The sequence below is a fragment of the Myotis brandtii genome, unplaced genomic scaffold (genome assembly GCF_000412655.1).
Source record: "Myotis brandtii unplaced genomic scaffold, ASM41265v1 scaffold226, whole genome shotgun sequence".
Lineage (NCBI taxonomy): Eukaryota > Metazoa > Chordata > Mammalia > Chiroptera > Vespertilionidae > Myotis > Myotis brandtii.
The window spans coordinates 73,776-92,482 of record NW_005358478.1 but is presented as its reverse complement, the minus strand read 5'-3'; the positions used below and the strand labels follow the sequence as shown (position 1 = coordinate 92,482).

Genomic DNA, 18,707 nt, shown 5'->3' with positions numbered 1-18,707 from the left:
GGGGGAGTGTGAGTATATGTGTATGGGTATATGAGTATATGTGTGTGTGAGTGTGTGTGTGTGTGTGGTGGGGGCGGGGGCAGACCCCTCTCGCTAGCAGGAGTCATGGGAGGAACTGCTGGTGGCCCTTCTTGCTGACAGTCACCAAAGGAGCCTGGCAGATGCCAGAGAAAGGAAAGGCAATCTGTCCTCAGAGAGCTTGCAGGTTACTCGGGGAAATAAGACACATAAAAAAAGAAGGGAGAGATCATGTTTCTGAAAACATGATTCTACACGGGATCATTAACAGAAAAAGACCAACTTGTAGAGGAGGCTGGAGCTGAGGCAGGAGGCACGGAGGGATGTCAGCCCTGTAGCTGGCAGAGCGGAGGAGGGAGGCGTGTGGACACAGGCCGGGCAGGCGGGAGGGGTGGGAGGGGAGGGGTGGCACAGGAAGGCCAGCAGCCTGCTGGAGCTGAGTGCCTGTGGGCAGCAGCAGGAAGTGCCCAAACCGGCCCTGCAGGCTCACACTCCAGCAGAGCTGCCAGTCGGTCCGTACCCTTTCCCCTGTACAGCCAGGTGGCCCATGGTGGGTGGCCAGTGGCCAGGTCACTGAGTCCCAGGGGTGCTGTGGACCCTGGACCACAGGTCCCTGAATAGGATCGTATACAAATGAACTGCCTTCCCCCTCCCCCCGTTTGTCTCCCTCTCTCCATCTGCGTGTCACTACCTGCCTCACACAGGTGTGTACATAGGTAGCTGTATGGGAAGGAATATACGTACTAAGTTGTTGGACTGGCTTCTCCAGGTGAAGGAGGCAGTGTGGGCACTGCCTTGGCTGGCCCATCCCCTGGCGCCATATGGACAAGTGGTGTGGAGGCCTGTGCTCCATGGAGGAACCTGCTAGCTCAGGAGGCAGCACTGGGGGCCCCTCTAGACCCCGCCCTGGGGCCGGAGCAGGAGGAGCCTGAGAGGCCGCGCCCTTAAGCCGAGCACGGAGCACCAGGGCAGGGTTCCCGGCTGAGCAAACATAGTGCTTCCCTGGTGCCAGCGAAGCGCAGTGGAGGGCGAGGCTGTGCCTGGGACCACACCCGGGTCCTGCGGAGCCATCACAGGGACACACTCACAGGCCTCAGGAGGGAGGAGGTGGTGTCTCCTGGTGGCAACTGGCAAAGCTGAGAGGGGTCCAGGCATGCTTTGTTTCCAAGATGCCTGTGGCTCGCACTCGCTCTTCCCTAAGCCTCATCCTAGCTCCGAGGACTGTGGGCCTCAGTAGCTCCCCAAGTTTACCACCCAATGGGGCCAGCACTGTGTTCCCTTCCATTTGCCCTAAATGTGCTGTGGACAAGCTTTTTAAAGATTTTTTATGAAGATAAATAGTTGATGTCCTCGACGACCCTATAACTAGGTCTGTGGCTCGCCAGGCCGCGCACTGTGGTTGAGCATCGGCCGGCTTCCGTCTGCAGGCCAGCCTCAAAAATGTGCCACCAGCTGTGGCTGGGGTTCCGGGGGGCATGTTTGCTTCAGTCTCCCATGCACTCCTGGGCACAGAGGCGTGGTGGTGATGGGGCTCCCTGCCTCCCCGGCCAGAGGACTTTGCCCCGTGCAATAGGGGTGACGCTAATGCTGCTCCCTGCCCCAGGGGGCTGCCGCTGCCAGGGCCATGGCTGCTAGGGACTGGCAGCTACAGGGGGCAGGGGCCGGGGTCCTGTTCACCCTGGGCCCCAGGTAATTCACCAGCCCGGTGGCTCTTCCCACCGAGTGCCTCCCCCACCGTCACACTGTCCCCCCTTCCCAGGGTGCTGCCCGCACAGCTGGGGACCCCCAGGCTGAGTATCTCTGGGGGGTTGGCATGGCAACCGGAGACGCTGGGCCTGGGTAACCAGGGGGTTCAGCAGGGCACCAGGCAGCCAGAGCTGAAGCAGGAGTTGGTCCGTCTGGATTGTGAGAATGAACCCTGACCTCCCTCCCGCTTCCTGGGTCCAGACCAGGGGGAAGTGAGCCTCGAGGGCGGGCCTCTGGACCAGGCACAGAGCCTCGTCCCGTCCCGGGCGGCTCCTCGCTCACACTGCCCTCAGGGCGGGTCAGCAGTGTTCTCCCTCTGCACCTTCTGCTTTAGGACCTGAAAGAACTGGTAGAAAAGCTGGAAAAGAATGAGAAGAAACTCAAGAAACAACTGAAGATTCACATGAAGAGAGTCCAGGACCTAGAAGGTAGGTGCATGTGAGTGTGGGTTTTGTGGGGCACAGATGTGCTCGCACGCCCGCCTCCCCTGCCGCTCGGTCCACATCACCTGCTCCTGGTGCCTGCATCGCTCAGACCCGCGAGCTGCACCTGACTCCGCCTACCAGAATCTGGGCTAACGACACGGACACGGCAGGTGTTCGGTGCTTACTCTGAGCTCCGAGGGCTGGAGCGCGGGACAGACAGACAGTGGCCTGTGGCCCTGCCCTCCAAGGGCTTGAAGCTGGAGGCACGACCTGGTGTGGAAGGAGCCACATAATGCAAAGTCCCCACCCCAGGGCCTCACGCCTGCCGTGCTAGTCAGCAAGGAGAGGGCAGGTCTGACTCAGTTTCTGTCCACAGAGGTCAAGCAGGTTTCAGTTGCTCTTTTAGAAGCATCCAGAACGTTCTCTTCCTCTGACTCTCTACGGCAACTCTAACCGTATCACTCCCCACCCCCCTTGGCACATGCCACCTCACATGGCACCTTCCTGATCACCTCAGCATCTGGATGCTCCCCTCCTCCCATCCACATCAGGAGCTACCTCCCAGGGCGGGCTGAGCCCTCACTGTCCCGCCCCGTGGGCCTAGGGGGCACAGCTCCCGTCACAGGTGTTCAATCACCCGCTCTGCCCGCCTGCTGCCCCCGACGAGGCTCTAAGAGGGCAGGGCTGTCTGTCCTGCTCAGCCTCCGGCCAGCTCCCTCCATTCTGCCCCCTTTCCTCTCTCCGTCTTTGGGTATCTGCTTCCTATTCCTTGAGCTTTCATTCTCCTGGTCACTCGGGTGGCGGCGGCAGCTGCTGCTTTCTGATAAGTAAGATGCTCCTCTCTGTCTCTTCTCCGTCTGGAACCCGGGACTCCTTGGGTGCCCTGTCCACCCTTCCGACCCCCGTGACCAGCTGTCTCCTCCCCCTCAGCTGCCCAGACGCTCGCCCAGAACGGGAAGAGGCACCAGGAGCTGAGCAGGCAGGTCGCTGTCCAGCGGAAGGAGAAGGACTTCCAGGGCATGCTGGAGTACCACCGGGAGGACGAGGCCCTCCTCGTCCGGAACCTGGTGACAGGTCAGGCCGTGGCACCCACCATCCTCTCCCGCCACCCTCCACCTCCTCAGCCCTCGTCTTCCAATCCCCTGCACAACCCCTGCCCCCTCTCTGCTCCCCCTCGCACCCCTGGCCTCCAGCTGCTGCGTTGCTGGGGAGTTCCTGGGGGTGCGGCTGTGGCCCTCTGGGGGCTGAGATGCCCTGGGCCTGGTCTGTCAACTGTATGGTTCCCTCTCCTCTTGTCTTGTTCCCCATCTAACTGGCACCCAGCCTAGTGCAGCAGCCGCCTGCAGAGCCAGAGGGAGCATCTTAGAGGAGAGAGTCCCCGGATGAGAAAAGGAGGATGCTGGTGGGCTGGTCCTCTGGGCCCTGAGCCATCAGCTCCATTCTCTGCGGGGCCTCGGTTCTCCCACCTGTAAAATGGGGATGAGAATACTGCCCCCCCCCACTCCAGCTCGTGAAATATAGCACAGGTGACCGTGCGATGTTAGCGCACAGAGCCCCTCTGTAACGTGAGGAATCTGAAGAGGTAGCTTTGGCGGGGGCATTTGAAGCCCAAATAAGAGGTAAGCATTGTTTTAGAGAAATTTAAATTTATCAAGGTCCACTGTGCCGAGGGCTACAGGAGGAAGGGAGCGTGACTTCGGCTCTTTGCCTTGGTCGTAGCAGAGTATTTTGCTCTTTCCATAAAGGATACTTTCCCCCCTGTTGTCCAACAACTCAGGGTGACGTCAGTTCATCTCAGACTTCCTTAAACAGGCTGCATGTTGTTCCAACGCCGTTAAGAATGAACCTTTGATCTCTAGTGACTGAAACTCAAAGGTCACAGCCTCCGAGTAACAGATCATCATCGTCACGGAGACGGTCGCTGCTCAGGTGGCCAAGGCCAGGTGCCCGCCCGCTGAGCTGCCTGAGCGCAGCCCATCGCCCTCCCTCCCACAGACCCCCATGCAGGCGAACGCCACGCCTTCCTGACCGCCCCTCAGTCCCAGCCTTGGCTGGTTGCTGTGGAGGACCGAGAGGCGGGAGCAACCATGGCCCTGCTCCCGAGATACTCCTGTTCCTCGGGAGACCGAGCGAGCTCTGGGAAACGGGCTGACGTCACCTGCTCTCAGGCGGAGCTCGCCCGGACAGGACAGGCGGTGCCATCTCCGCACGCAGCAGGCTCCACGCGAGAAGTTGTGGGTCGGAAGTGTGGGCTTTAAAATACATTCTTCTCAATGAATGTCACTGGCCTTATCATTAAAGCCAGGCCAAGCCCCTGCCACCTCTTGAGCCTGTAACTGCCCAAATGTACCCAGACCATTAGGCCTATGTTAGCACTTTTTTCTTTTTTTTATTGTTATTGTTGAAAGTATTACATACGTCCTCTTTCTCCCCCCACTGACCTCTTCTAGCCCTCCCGCCCCATAGAGTTAGCGTTTTAACCCGAAGGGTGGGACGTACTGAGGGGACAGGAGCCCAGGTTCCAGCTGGAGATGCTGGCAGCACATCCCAGCCCACCCAGGATCTCCCTGGCAGAAGACTTGAGGGTGTTGCCCCTTCCTCCCCGTGGCCTACCTGCAGGGGGAGGGGAGGGGCCTCCCTCAGTGTCATTCCAAGCCTGGAGGTAACTGGGGGGCCCGGGCTGGGCGGAGATCGGGGTGGAAGTAATGAGAGTGGAGGGTGAGGGCCACCGTGAGCACAGCTGGGTCTGATGCCCAGGCCCCGTTCTCCTGCATCTTTCCTCTGCGCTGGCGCCCATAACAGCAGTGCTGTGGGACCCTCACCAGCGGGGGAGCTGCTCCAGTCTCTGCTGTCCTCTGCCCTTGGGCCCCTTGGCGAGGACCACAGCCACTGTGTGTGAATCCGGGCGGGAGCCGCTGCTGGCTCTTTTCCTCTTGTGTTGTGAGGACAAGGCATGGAGCCCGTTCAAATGTTATAGACGGAGTGATTAGCACTGTGTTTGTTTGGGTTTTTGTTTTGTTTTTTTAATCCTTACCTGAGAAGTGAGGATATTTTTTCCATTGATTTTCAGAGAGAGGGGAAGGGTCGGGGGAAGAGAGGAGGGAGGGAGAGAGAGAAGAGAAATACTGACTGGTTGCCCCGACCGACGGGGGATCAAACCTGCAACCCGGGTTTGTGCCCTTGACCGGAATCAAACCCATGCCCTTCAGTGCGGCAGCTGCTGCTTTCTGATAAGTAAGATGCTCCTCTCTGTCTCTTCTCCGTCTGGAACCCGGGACTCCTTGGGTGCCCTGTCCACCCTTCCGACCCCCGTGACCAGCTGTCTCCTCCCCCTCAGCTGCCCAGACGCTCGCCCAGAACGGGAAGAGGCACCAGGAGCTGAGCAGGCAGGTCGCTGTCCAGCGGAAGGAGAAGGACTTCCAGGGCATGCTGGAGTACCACCGGGAGGACGAGGCCCTCCTCGTCCGGAACCTGGTGACAGGTCAGGCCGTGGCACCCACCATCCTCTCCCGTCACCCTCCACCTCCTCGGCCCCCGTCCCCCAATCCCCTGCACAACCCCTGCCTCCTCTCTGCTCCCCCTCGCACCCCTGGCCTCCAGCTGCTGCGTTGCTGGGGAGTTCCTGGGGGTGCGGCTGTGGCCCTCTGGGGGCTGAGATGCCCTGGGCCTGGTCTGTCAACTGTATGGTTCCCTCTCCTCTTGTCTTGTTCCCCATCTAACTGGCACCCAGCCTAGTGCAGCAGCCGCCTGCAGAGCCAGAGGGAGCATCTTAGAGGAGAGAGTCCCCGGATGAGAAAAGGAGGATGCTGGTGGGCTGGTCCTCTGGGCCCTGAGCCATCAGCTCCATTCTCTGCGGGGCCTCGGTTCTCCCACCTGTAAAATGGGGATGAGAATACTGCCCCCCCCCACTCCAGCTCGTGAAATATAGCACAGGTGACCGTGCGATGTTAGCGCACAGAGCCCCTCTGTAACGTGAGGAATCTGAAGAGGTAGCTTTGGCGGGGGCATTTGAAGCCCAAATAAGAGGTAAGCATTGTTTTAGAGAAATTTAAATTTATCAAGGTCCACTGTGCCGAGGGCTACAGGAGGAAGGGAGCGTGACTTCGGCTCTTTGCCTTGGTCGTAGCAGAGTATTTTGCTCTTTCCATAAAGGATACTTTCCCCCCTGTTGTCCAACAACTCAGTGTGACGTCAGTTCATCTCAGACTTCCTTAAACAGGCTGCATGTTGTTCCAACGCCGTTAAGAATGAACCTTTGATCTCTAGTGACTGAAACTCAAAGGTCACAGCCTCCGAGTAACAGATCATCATCGTCACGGAGACGGTCGCTGCTCAGGTGGCCAAGGCCAGGTGCCCGCCCGCTGAGCTGCCTGAGCGCAGCCCATCGCCCTCCCTCCCACAGACCCCCATGCAGGCGAACGCCACGCCTTCCTGACCGCCCCTCAGTCCCAGCCTTGGCTGGTTGCTGTGGAGGACCGAGAGGCGGGAGCAACCATGGCCCTGCTCCCGAGATACTCCTGTTCCTCGGGAGACCGAGCGAGCTCTGGGAAACGGGCTGACGTCACCTGCTCTCAGGCGGAGCTCGCCCGGACAGGACAGGCGGTGCCATCTCCGCACGCAGCAGGCTCCACGCGAGAAGTTGTGGGTCGGAAGTGTGGGCTTTAAAATACATTCTTCTCAATGAATGTCACTGGCCTTATCATTAAAGCCAGGCCAAGCCCCTGCCACCTCTTGAGCCTGTAACTGCCCAAATGTACCCAGACCATTAGGCCTATGTTAGCACTTTTTTCTTTTTTTTATTGTTATTGTTGAAAGTATTACATACGTCCTCTTTCTCCCCCCACTGACCTCTTCTAGCCCTCCCGCCCCATAGAGTTAGCGTTTTAACCCGAAGGGTGGGACGTACTGAGGGGACAGGAGCCCAGGTTCCAGCTGGAGATGCTGGCAGCACATCCCAGCCCACCCAGGATCTCCCTGGCAGAAGACTTGAGGGTGTTGCCCCTTCCTCCCCGTGGCCTACCTGCAGGGGGAGGGGAGGGGCCTCCCTCAGTGTCATTCCAAGCCTGGAGGTAACTGGGGGGCCCGGGCTGGGCGGAGATCGGGGTGGAAGTAATGAGAGTGGAGGGTGAGGGCCACCGTGAGCACAGCTGGGTCTGATGCCCAGGCCCCGTTCTCCTGCATCTTTCCTCTGCGCTGGCGCCCATAACAGCAGTGCTGTGGGACCCTCACCAGCGGGGGAGCTGCTCCAGTCTCTGCTGTCCTCTGCCCTTGGGCCCCTTGGCGAGGACCACAGCCACTGTGTGTGAATCCGGGCGGGAGCCGCTGCTGGCTCTTTTCCTCTTGTGTTGTGAGGACAAGGCATGGAGCCCGTTCAAATGTTATAGACGGAGTGATTAGCACTGTGTTTGTTTGGGTTTTTGTTTTGTTTTTTTAATCCTTACCTGAGAAGTGAGGATATTTTTTCCATTGATTTTCAGAGAGAGGGGAAGGGTCGGGGGAAGAGAGGAGGGAGGGAGAGAGAGAAGAGAAATACTGACTGGTTGCCCCGACCGACGGGGGATCAAACCTGCAACCCGGGTTTGTGCCCTTGACCGGAATCAAACCCATGACCCTTCAGTGCGCAGGCCGACGCTCTTACTGCTGAGCCACGCTGGGCAGGGCTGTGAGGGGTTTTAACTAGTTCCCGGAACTCCTGGTAGTCAGGGTGAGGGAAGTCTGGATCCCTGGGTGCAGCTTCTCCCTGCTCCTCCAGCCCCGTGCGCGGTCATTCTCAGGTGAGCTGCAGGCAGATGATTCTCACTCCCCAAGCATCGCCGTAAGTCTAACCCTCGTGTCTGTTGCTCAGAGCTGAAGCCCCAGGCGCTGGCGGGCACAGTGCCCTGTCTTCCCGCCTACATCCTCTACATGTGCATCAGGCACGCGGATTACGTCAACGACGACCTCAAGGTGCACTCCCTGCTGACCTCCACCATCAACGGCATTAAGAAAGTCCTCAAGGTACGTGTCCCACACTAGGGGGCGTTGGCGGTGGACCCACACTTCTCCCCATTGCTTCTCCCCGTCTGGGTGCTGCAGTAGCGAGTCCTCCAGGCTCCGCTCTGCCAGTAAATGACATGAGGGCGGCAGCAGCTCATGCGTGTCACTGGGAGACCTGGCGGTTCCCAGAGAAGGATGCTCAGGTCGGAGACGGCAGGAGCCCCAGGGCCCAGAGCATTAGGAAGACGTCCATCCTCAGCCATGGGCTGCCCCGCCCTGAAGTGATGTCAGGGGACCAACCTGAACACAGACCTTCTCTCTCCCTGACGTTCCCTAGGGGCTGGTGCCCGCTTCCCAGGGGGCGGCACAGGGAGGTGAGGCCTGGCCACGCGGGGGGCCAGCAGGTGGGAGGGGAGGTGCTTTACACCTCCCAGCAGGCCCAGGCCCAGGCGCTGCCCCGAGAGCCCGTCTTCTCCAGTTCTCACCCGAGCTGCCACTTCAGGATGCAAGCCATCCTCGGCAGCACCGCGCCCAGACCCATCCTGCCACCCGCTGGGCCGGGCTGCCCCGTTCCCTCCTGAGCGTGCCATCGCCGCCTTACCTCCCAGCTTCATGCCAGCTTCGTATGAGTAGCTGCACCCCTGCCTCTGCCATGGGTTGCGTAGGCACTTTCATCCACTCCCGGCTCTAAACATCCATCTATCTGCGGGCGACTCCCAGAGGGTGTCTCCTGCCTTGACCTCTTGTACGAGGGCCTGGGCCAGTCTAGGTGAGTCCAGAACTGACCTCAGAGGTCACTTCCTAACCTAACCCCAGGCTCCTTAGCATGCCCAGCCCGCCGTCACCTTCTGCTCAGCCTCCTGTTCTACTGTCCCACAGGCAGCCCATCTCCTACTGAATAACCAGTGTTCCCTGGCAGAGGCGATGCGGGGACGCGTTAGTTTTAGTGCAGAAACTGCACCGCAGCGGCTGGTTGGTAGCCATTTTCCAGAGAGTTCCACGGGGGCCATGCGGCCTCTGGATGAATGGGATCCCAGAATATTTAGTTCACGGCTGCTCCTGCCTCTCTCGCGTTGGGTCACTGAGAGTCAGACCTGCCAGGACCGCCCGCCCAGGGCCCCCGGGTCCAGCTCGTCGGTGTCACTTGGCTTTGCTTGTTCAGCTGGGAAAGCAGCCTGTCCGGTGTGTGCGCCACTGGTCAGGGGACCAGGAGGAGCGTCTGTGTGCCATGCCCAGTGGTGGGTCTGGCCTCTGTGACCGGCAAGCGCCCGCCGGTCATCAGGCTGCGGGGGGCCTGCGGGTAAGAGTGGGAGCCGTGGACCAAATGGGAACCTGACTCCTGAGGGGGGACGGCTTTTCCTTTCCTCAGAAGCACAGTGACGACTTTGAGATGACATCGTTCTGGCTGTCCAACACCTGCCGCCTGCTTCACTGTCTGAAGCAGTACAGCGGGGACGAGGTGAGTGCCGTGTGACAAGCCCCAGCGTCTACTTAGAAGCTCCTCAGGTGCCCCAAACCCTCCAGCAGTTTCCTCGGGCCAGCAGCAACACGGAGCACCTCGATCCGGGCCGCCTGCTCTGTCCCCGTGCGTCTCCCTAACGAGGGGGGTGAGGTGTGGGGGGTGCCCTCTGAGACTAGGCCCTGGGCAGCCTGCTCTGTCCCTGTGCTTCTCCCTAAGGAGGGGGGTGAGGTGTGGGGAGCACCTCGATCCGGGCAGCCTGCCCTGTCCCTGTGCCTCTCCCTAACGAGGGGGGTGGGGTGTGGGGAGTACCTCGATCCGGGCAGCCTGCTCTCCCTAACGCTCCCTAACGAGGGGGGTGGGGTGTGGGGAGGACCTCGATCCGGGCAGCCTGCTCTGTCCCTGTGCCTCTCCCTAACGAGGGGGGTGAGGTGTGGGGAGCACCTCGATCCGGGCAGCCTGCCCTGTCCCTGTGCCTCTCCCTAACGAGGGGGGTGAGGTGTGGGGAGCACCTCGATCCGGGCAGCCTGCTCTGTCCCCGTGCTTCTCCCTAAGGAGGGGGGTGAGGCGTGGGGGGTGCCCTCTGAGACCAGGCTGTGGGCAGCCTTCCTCTCCCTGGAGCTAGAAGCAGGAATGAGGCAGGCCCCCTGATCCCGAGGGCCCCCGAGGGCTCCCCTCCCTGGATGACGTAAGCAGCATTAGGAAATGAGTTTGCATAACCCACCCCCGTCTGAGAGCACCTGGGACTCTCCAGGGACACCTGGAGACTGAATTTCCTAAGAGCCCTGCAGGGCAGTGCCTGCTGGGAGAAAGCCCAGTCGTCCGGTGCGTCAGACTGTCTCCTATGCCAGCTGACAAAGTGTGTCCATGTTCAAGTGCACACAGAGAACCACAGGAAAGAGGTACAACACAGCCAGTCCATTTGCACAGGCTGACCTTGAGGCCCAGCTTCGGCTTCTAGCCACATGCGGTGCCTTGGCCTGCGGCCATCTGACCTCATTGTGTCATGCTCTGCTCGGGCCCAGCCTTATCTGGCCGAGTCCACCCTTCCCAGCTCTGGTTCCCAGTGCTCTGCACTCAGCCCGGGGCCGGTAACACCCTGCACGTTTTCACTCCAGTCTCACCTGTGAGACCCAGCTTGTGCCAGACCCTGCCCCCTCCCCATGGGCCTCCTCGCCTTTCCTGTCCCCCTTCCTTCACGTCTCAGCCTCCACCCTTCCCAAGGGCAAGATGTGTGTCACTCAGCATAGCACAGTGTTCAAAGCTTCCCTCTAGTCCATCTTCTGTGCCAGAACAGGGTTGATTGACGCATTCTTCCGCCTGGGATAACAGACTATATTCTGTCCCCCTTTGTCATGTGACAGGGCAGGGACTCACAGAACATCAGGTAAACAGAGAGCAAACAGAACTCCTGCCAAGCCGGGCAGACCCCAGCCCCTCAATAAAGCCAGCCTCTCCCGCTGCAGGGCTTCATGACGCAGAACACCGCCAAGCAGAACGAGCACTGTCTTAAGAACTTCGACCTCACCGAGTACCGCCAGGTGCTGAGCGACCTTTCCATCCAGATCTACCAGCAGCTCATTAAAATCGCCGAGGGCGTGCTGCAGCCCATGATCGGTAAGCTGGCAGCCGCTCTCCTGGCCTCACCACGGGTCTGAGGGGAGGGGAAGGTGTGGGGAGCCCTGCCTACCCTTAGGGAACTGGGTCTACTGGGCACAGCCCCCAGAAACCAGGACTGCCCAGTGAGGGCAGCTGCGAGGAGTGTGCTGAGTGCTGGAGAGGAGCTACGACATTTCCAACGCCTTCCCATCAGAGTCCATAGTGCCCGGGTGGAGAATATACATCGTTTCCCCTTATCTCTTCTTCTGTAGCACGTGGTGTTATTCTTCCCCAAACAAACTAATTTCCGTAGGTCATAAATATAAGTTCAAAAGGCATACATACATATGCAGTAAAGATATAGAATCCTCTTGCCCATAGAGATGCTTACTGTATGGGAAAAGGAAAGCATTAACTGTGTTCGTGTGAAAGAAAGCAGTGGTGAGCGCTCATGCGGCAACTGCGATGGAACACCCACTCTGTCCAGGGCAGTGCACCTGGGCATTTAACATGACACCCGAATTTAAAAAAAGAAAAGAAAAAAAAAAGCAGTTCTTCTTTAAGGTAAAAGAATGACACTCGCTGTCCCATACGGCTGGGGTGGAAATGGTCCCGGGACCTACAAGTCATGCTTTCCCCAGGTTCTTACAACAGAAGTAGGTTCGAGGTGAAGTCCAAGTAGGACAGAGTCCTTCCTGCCGTCCAGAAGTACATCCCTGGATAAGGTCACTCTGAATTCTCCCTCCTGTCTGAAATCTGCCCGGGAGGCACAGTTTGTTCTCACCGGGCACTGGGAGAACTGGAATACTTCATGACTCAGGGTAACGTGACGGCCAACAGCACCAGTTCTGGAGTCGGACAGGCCTGGCTTCAACCCCTGGCCCTGCCACTTCCTAGCAGTGTGACCTCCGTACACTTCGGTTTCCTCAGCAAATAGGTTGCTGGGAGATTAAGAGAAAACCTGAACCTGAAGTACCCGGCTCGCAGTTGAGTGCTGCGCAATAGACGGGACAGGCCGGCGCCCTAAGGTTTGCATGTCAGTGGCTCAGGTAGAGGAGCTGTTTGACCATCGGCAGGATCTCTGGGTCCAGGGCCAGGACGACACCCCCGTTGCTCACCTCTCCAAACTGGGGACCCTTCACACAGAATCCAGTGCAGAAACAGAAGCGAGTTGGTACATGCCCATTCCCTCTGTCCCGTCCCCAGTAAATGTAAGTGAAAAGGTGGCCAACAGCTCCCTTATTCCAGAGAGACCAACACCTTAGAAATGTCTGTGCTGATGCTGTGAGTTGTGGGCATGTGGCCACTGTACCCTCTGGCTGGTACCACTGCCACGGCCCTGGGTACTAGAGGGCTGAATGGCCCGGACGCCAGATCTTGGGAGACCTTGGGGGGCGTGCCGGCCTCTGTCATGCGCTCTCCTTGCAGTTTCAGCCATGTTGGAAAACGAGAGCATCCAGGGCCTGTCCGGGGTGAAGCCCACGGGCTACCGGAAGCGCTCGTCCAGCATGGCGGACGGGGACCACTCCTACTGCCTGGAAGCCGTCATCCGCCAGATGAACTCCTTTCACACGGTCATGTGCGACCAGGGCCTGGACCCCGAGATCATCCTGCAGGTGTTCAAGCAGCTCTTCTACATGATCACGGCGGTGACGCTCAACAACCTGCTCCTGCGGAAGGACGTGTGCTCCTGGAGCACGGGCATGCAGCTCAGGTAGGAGCCGGCCCGGGGGAGGGCGCCTGCCGGGGTCAGAGCCCAGACTCCTCTCTGCAAGTGAAATCCAAGTCCACCGGGCAGTCCTGCCCCAGTCAGCGTGCACCTCACACCCCTCGCCTCTCCTGTGCTGGTGAAATTCATCAAACACTGAGATGGTGACTTGGTAAACAAATTGGTTCAAAGCTTAAAGACATTCACATACTCTCATTGAAAGACTAAAGACAGTGTGGGTAGGTCCGAGAGGAAAATCAATGCGGTAAGTGCCAGGAAGGTTCACACAGAAGTATAAGCACAGCGTGGTCCAAAAGTAGGTCTACAGTGGTTCGTGTGGAAAATACAATAACTAGTAAATAATAATACAAGAATAAACTCTGTGTTTCAGGTACTCACAACTGTAAACCTCCTTTTGCTCCACCCTGTGTGTTTGTTAATATTAAATACTAAAGGCCCTGTGCATGAAATTCGTACACTGGGGGAGAGGGGGTCCCTCAGCCCGGCCTGTGTCCTCTCGCAGTCCAGGACCCCAATTGAGCCTAAGCCGGCGGGCGGACATCCCTCTCACGGTCCTGGACTCCTCGCTCCTTACCACCCGCCTGCTCGCTGCTCTTTAGTGCTGCCACAGAGATGGGAGAGGCTCCTGCCACTGCACTCGCCAGCTGTCAGCCCAGCTTCTGACTGAGCAGCGCTCCCCCTGTGGGAGCGCACTGACCACCAGGGGGCAGCTCCTGCATTGAGTGTCTGCCACCTGGTGGTCAGCGCCCATCATAGCGACCGGTTGTTCTGGTCATTCCGCCATAATGGTCGCTTAGGCGTTTAGTATATAGATTAGTTGTTTTAATTCAGTATATTTAATGCCTCTTTTCCCCATTAATTTATACAGCCCCTCTAGGTACTTCATGTTTTGTTTTAGGCACCTATCCATTCAACACAGTTAGAGTGCCAGGCGCTTTTCAAGCTTTGGCCCAGGTGGGACAATTACAGTGAGGAGACCGATAACCCTAGTGGGCAGTGCCGAGGCTGCAGAGTACACACTGCAGGTGTGCTCATCCTGAACGAGGAGGGCCGCTTAGCTTGCCGCACCCACTTTACCTCCAAGGTACAACATAAGTCAACTGGAGGAGTGGCTTCGAGGGAGAAACCTTCACCAGAGTGGAGCCGTTCAAACCATGGAACCCCTGATCCAAGCAGCCCAGCTCTTGCAGTTAAAGAAGAAAACGCCTGAGGACGCTGAGGCCATCTGCTCCCTGAGCACCTCCCTCAGCACCCAGCAGGTACGGCCACTGCTCCCCCCTCCACACACACACACACCGGTCAGCCAGCCACTCAGAGCCTGCCCAGCTGCAGGCCAAGTCTGTTCTTGCCAGTGGGTGGCTGTTTTTCAGGGTTGCACTTCCAGCCTCTCTATCCCCTAATGATACCGTCCCTCGGGGAGCCAAAGAGTACTTTGGTCTGTGAAACGAGATGCCACTGCTTCCCACTGACTGTCTGCTTCCTCTTGCACACTTAGATGAGGTAGTAATCCCGCAAACATCAACCTGAAGTACAAACTTTTTTAAAACACTCACACTGAAGTCTGGGATGTTTCTCACCTAGAAATTTACTGTTTTTTTTAAATTGGCAGCATCAGGCATTTGGCATTAAATAAATTGTTTTCTTACAAATTATAATCTCATTATGCTCATGCTTTCATTTAGAATCCATTTACATGTTTTAAATAAAATCATTAAGAACCCAGAGGCATTTAAGTGTTCCTTTCCCCCCCCCCCCCCCACAAAAAAAAATGTATTTATGCTAGGACGGGGTTGCAGAGCTATTACTAGTGTATGAAAAGGTAAGTCCTGTCCACACACAGGGGGACCCCCGCCCTTCCTCAAAATGAGACCAAGAAAATGGGACTTTCTGAATTAAATCATGTACCTTCTCCCTGCTCAGCACCTAAAGAACAGCAAAATCCAAACTAAGTAAATAATTTCCTTACCTCTTCCATGAACTACTAAAAGATGAAATAGCAAGCTCTTCAGAAAACTGTTTCCCTTCTATAAATGCACTGAAATTTTTCAAACTTTTTTCCTCCCTTTTAAATATATTAAGTTTATTTCCAGAACGCAACTGCCATTGATTGGCATTGGGATATGCTACTTCCACCAAACAATTGATAGGCAGCCAAAGGTTATCCTCCATTCAAATAAGAAAAAAAATCTGTTCCTTTATAAGTGATTTGGGGGGTTGGGGGGAGGAGGGAGAGGTGGTTAAACAAGACCTTTGTTTCCTAAGGTAAGATCCCCAGTACTCTTTTGAAGAAACCCTTAAATTACGAGTAGATAAGAGGCTGAGGATTTCAGGTTTCTGAAAATCCTCATGTTATAAGCCATAGAGCAGAGGGGGAGGGGCTGGAGGAGATAGGAATGTGGTGAGAAGAAGGCTCAGACCTACCAGGCAAGGCTTGGAACTCCTTTGCTAACTGTGACTCTGGCCACTCTCTGTTGTGGGCCTGTCTACAGAGGACTGGACTCGTGTCAATGTCACTGTCCTTAACATTCAAGTTTCCTTATGTTCATTTAGCTCTCTGCTAACCTTTTTTTATTCCAACAGATTGTCAAAATTTTAAACCTTTATACTCCCTTGAATGAATTTGAAGAACGAGTAACAGTGGGCTTCATACGCACGATCCAGGTGAGTTTTTAAATAATCAATTTTATAAACTCTTAGTCTAAAACTAATAAAGGAAATTGAAAGTTTAGATTTTTAACCTTCCCTTTATTAATAAAATACTGGTTACATTATATGATAAAAGGCCTTACGTTCTTTAGGTAAATATAAATATGAACCACATCACTCATGAATAACTTATTATATACACAGAAGACTGAACTTTTATAATCTCTGCCTCTCAGATTTTAGACACAGTCTAAGCATTGTTCCATTCGTCAACAGCATGTTACCGAACTATAGTGCCAAATGACATTAACAAAGTAAGCAGAAGGCTATTAACCCTATTCACGAATGGAACTAGAAATGTTCTTTTAAGAGAACAATTTGAGCTCTTAAGTCTTTCCTGTAAGACTTATAATATTTGCCCTTAGGAATATGCTCGAAAGAAAACACCAGGGAAATGATTATTTAATCGGCCTTTAAATGATGGGATTTCTCACGTAAAGACGAGCTTCCTAAAGCTGAGCCCTGGGTGATTCTGGCTGAGCGCCCAACCTGTGGTGTGACTGTAGCTGACAGCATCCGAATGATGACTCATATCAAGATTACACAGTGAACACTTCCCCGCTGTCTGTGGGACACACCTCTTCAGCCAGTGAATTCATGGCAACACGAAACAAGGATAAAGAGAAATGGGGGAAAGTGGTCAGGACAGGGACAGGGAAGACGGCTGAATTACTTTTAGCTTGGTGTCTGAGTAGAGGATAGAGGCTGAAGGTCAAGGGAGGGAGGCCAAGTCAGATCAAAGGTGGTTCTCTTACGTGCAGTGGGGAAAAGGCAGTGGGTGAGTAAAGATCCGGGCACAGAGAGAAGCGGGCAGAGACTCGCCAACGCGGCCGCCCCAGCAGGCAGGGGGCACTGATGGTGAGTCCCGTTATTAGGACAAATGTGCAGGTCACCGCTGAAAGGGGAGGAGGAGTTGGATGACAGAGAAGAAGCCACTGAAATATCTGACCCGCTACTGATTTTTACACTTTACACAAACCAAAGTGCAAGGTTAGAAAGTCTTCATTGTTTTGAAAGGAGCTGCTTATAAATTTACAAGGGCCCTGTTTACAAGAACAGAATTCAGACCAAAGGTGAAAGATTATGTGCCAAGTCAGGCTTCGGGTTTGAATGAAGGACGGAGGAGAAAGGTAACTGGAGGCTGGTCGGATATTCTCTGAAGATATATGCACTCAGATTCCAAGTCTTCCGCAGCAGTCAAGTTCAGTATTTGGCAATTCTATCAGAAACAAATCCTGTGCCCTGACCAGGTGACTCGGTTGGTTTGAGCATTGTCCTATCCACCGAAAGGTTGCAGGTTCAATACCCAGTCAAGGGCGCGTACTGGAGGCAACTGATGGATATCTCTCTCTCTCTCTCTCTCTCTCTCTCTCTCTCATCAATAAAAACATATCCGCTGGTGAGGATTTAAAAATTTGTTTGTTTTTCCAGCTATAGTTTTATGTTTCATTGCTCCCTAGACAGTACTCAGAGGAAACGGTGGACTAATCCACGCTATCCTTCTATGTTTGTGCATACCTTAGGTAGGATAAACACAAGTTGTCATTAAAGCAAACCATTTGCTAGGGCAGTATGGGCAGACTATGTCAACCTTTGAAAATGTTAATTTGAGGGGGTTGTTAAACTCATAAAGGATTCACAAAAGGGTTCCTGTGAAATGACTACAGGTACTTTGTGAATTTTAAATAATTAAATGTATACACCCCTTTTGCTGCTGAGTTGTAATAACATACATATGTTAACTTTGTCCCATTTTTATACTGTCCTCTAACACCTTCACAATTTCTTCAAGCCCTTTCATAGCAGAGCCTACTGATACATCTGACTGAAGGGGGAAATATTTGTAGGTGCCGTAAGTATTTTACATGGTCTTGTCCTTCCCCTCAGGCACAACTACAAGATCGGAATGACCCTCAGCAACTGCTGTTGGACTACAAGCACATGTTTCCCGTTTTGTTCCCCTTTAATCCGTCTGCTCTGACTATGGACTCCATCCACATCCCAGCGTGTCTCAATCTTGAGTTCCTCACTGAAGTCTGAACAACGCACATTGCCAACCTGGCTGGATTGGCAGCGAGAGCAAGAAGACGTATACAGTCAAGTGGCTTTAAGGGTCTGTTCAGGCTTTAAAAGTGGATCAAATCAGACACGGAGAGGATATGCTGAGTGCTGAACTATAAGAAGAAGAACACAGCTGTCATTATTTTTTGTACCTACTGCTCAGAATAAAAACACTTGAAGTATGGGAGATTTTTTGAAGTACGATTTCAGAATAAACAAGTTCACATTAGCATTTATACCACCAAGCAAAGCAGTCCCCGTGGCCATAAAAAAAGGTGCCAAGCTACAAAATGGAAACTGCCTTCTTTTGTTGATCTCTGCATATAACAGGAGAATGTCCAAAATAAAATATTAAAACTACGTGAGTCACATAAATTGCCTTCAGAGGCGCCCGACACTGTCACATAGCGTGACGTCTCCCCAGGGTGACAAGCTATAGGTGTGGATGAGCTTGTGGGGCAATGTTTTGAGAACAGGAATACAGGCCTGGGCCTTCTGAGAAGTTTCCCAGAGATATTTTTTAATGCCTGGTGATGCAGAGACAATGGTGTAACTGACCTCCAGACCAGACATTTTGAGTATTGGTTTCTGAAGCAAAATTAGATGAGGCAGTTCCTCATGTGCTCAACCGCGTTTGTGCAGTCCTGAGTCTATTGGAATTATGCTAAAAAGGCTGCTGTCCCAAACTAAGGATGTGAGCAAGGGGGAAAGACGTTCCCAATGCTAGTCCATGTACTTACTGGGTCAACAAAAACCTATATAAGCGAAAAGTTAGAAAAGAGTAGCAACTCTTGTTTTATTTACAGATTAAGAACCAAACAAGTCAATATGAAAGCCTTTAATCCCTTTCTGCCACGAAACCTCCAATGAGAACATCACAGAACGTACTGGTGATTCCAGATAACCCAAATAATACAGGAAAGCAAACCATCTCGAGGATCAAGTTGTTTGAAAAACCTTTCTAAAAATCAGTTCAAGAATTAAGTTA

At 54.7% G+C, this 18,707-nt stretch overlaps 1 protein-coding gene across 3 annotated transcripts in view; it reads left to right on the top strand.

Moving 5' to 3' along the window:
• Positions 1-18,079, top strand: part of MYO5B (myosin VB) — a 186,557-nt gene extending 168,478 nt beyond the window's left edge. For 2 of the 3 annotated variants that reach the window (XM_014539705.1, XM_005866245.2), the window contains 9 exons: positions 2,099-2,192; positions 3,120-3,263; positions 8,035-8,186; positions 9,535-9,624; positions 11,091-11,241; positions 12,652-12,937; positions 14,037-14,211; positions 15,533-15,613; positions 17,546-18,079. In XM_014539705.1, the coding sequence (XP_014395191.1) occupies positions 2,099-2,192; positions 3,120-3,263; positions 8,035-8,186; positions 9,535-9,624; positions 11,091-11,241; positions 12,652-12,937; positions 14,037-14,211; positions 15,533-15,613; positions 17,546-17,698 (1,326 nt within the window). In that variant the 3' untranslated portion in view covers positions 17,699-18,079. The remainder of the gene's footprint in view (positions 1-2,098; positions 2,193-3,119; positions 3,264-8,034; positions 8,187-9,534; positions 9,625-11,090; positions 11,242-12,651; positions 12,938-14,036; positions 14,212-15,532; positions 15,614-17,545) is intronic. The other variant, XM_005866246.2, reaches the window with a different exon arrangement.
• The last annotated feature ends 628 nt before the right edge of the window (positions 18,080-18,707 follow it).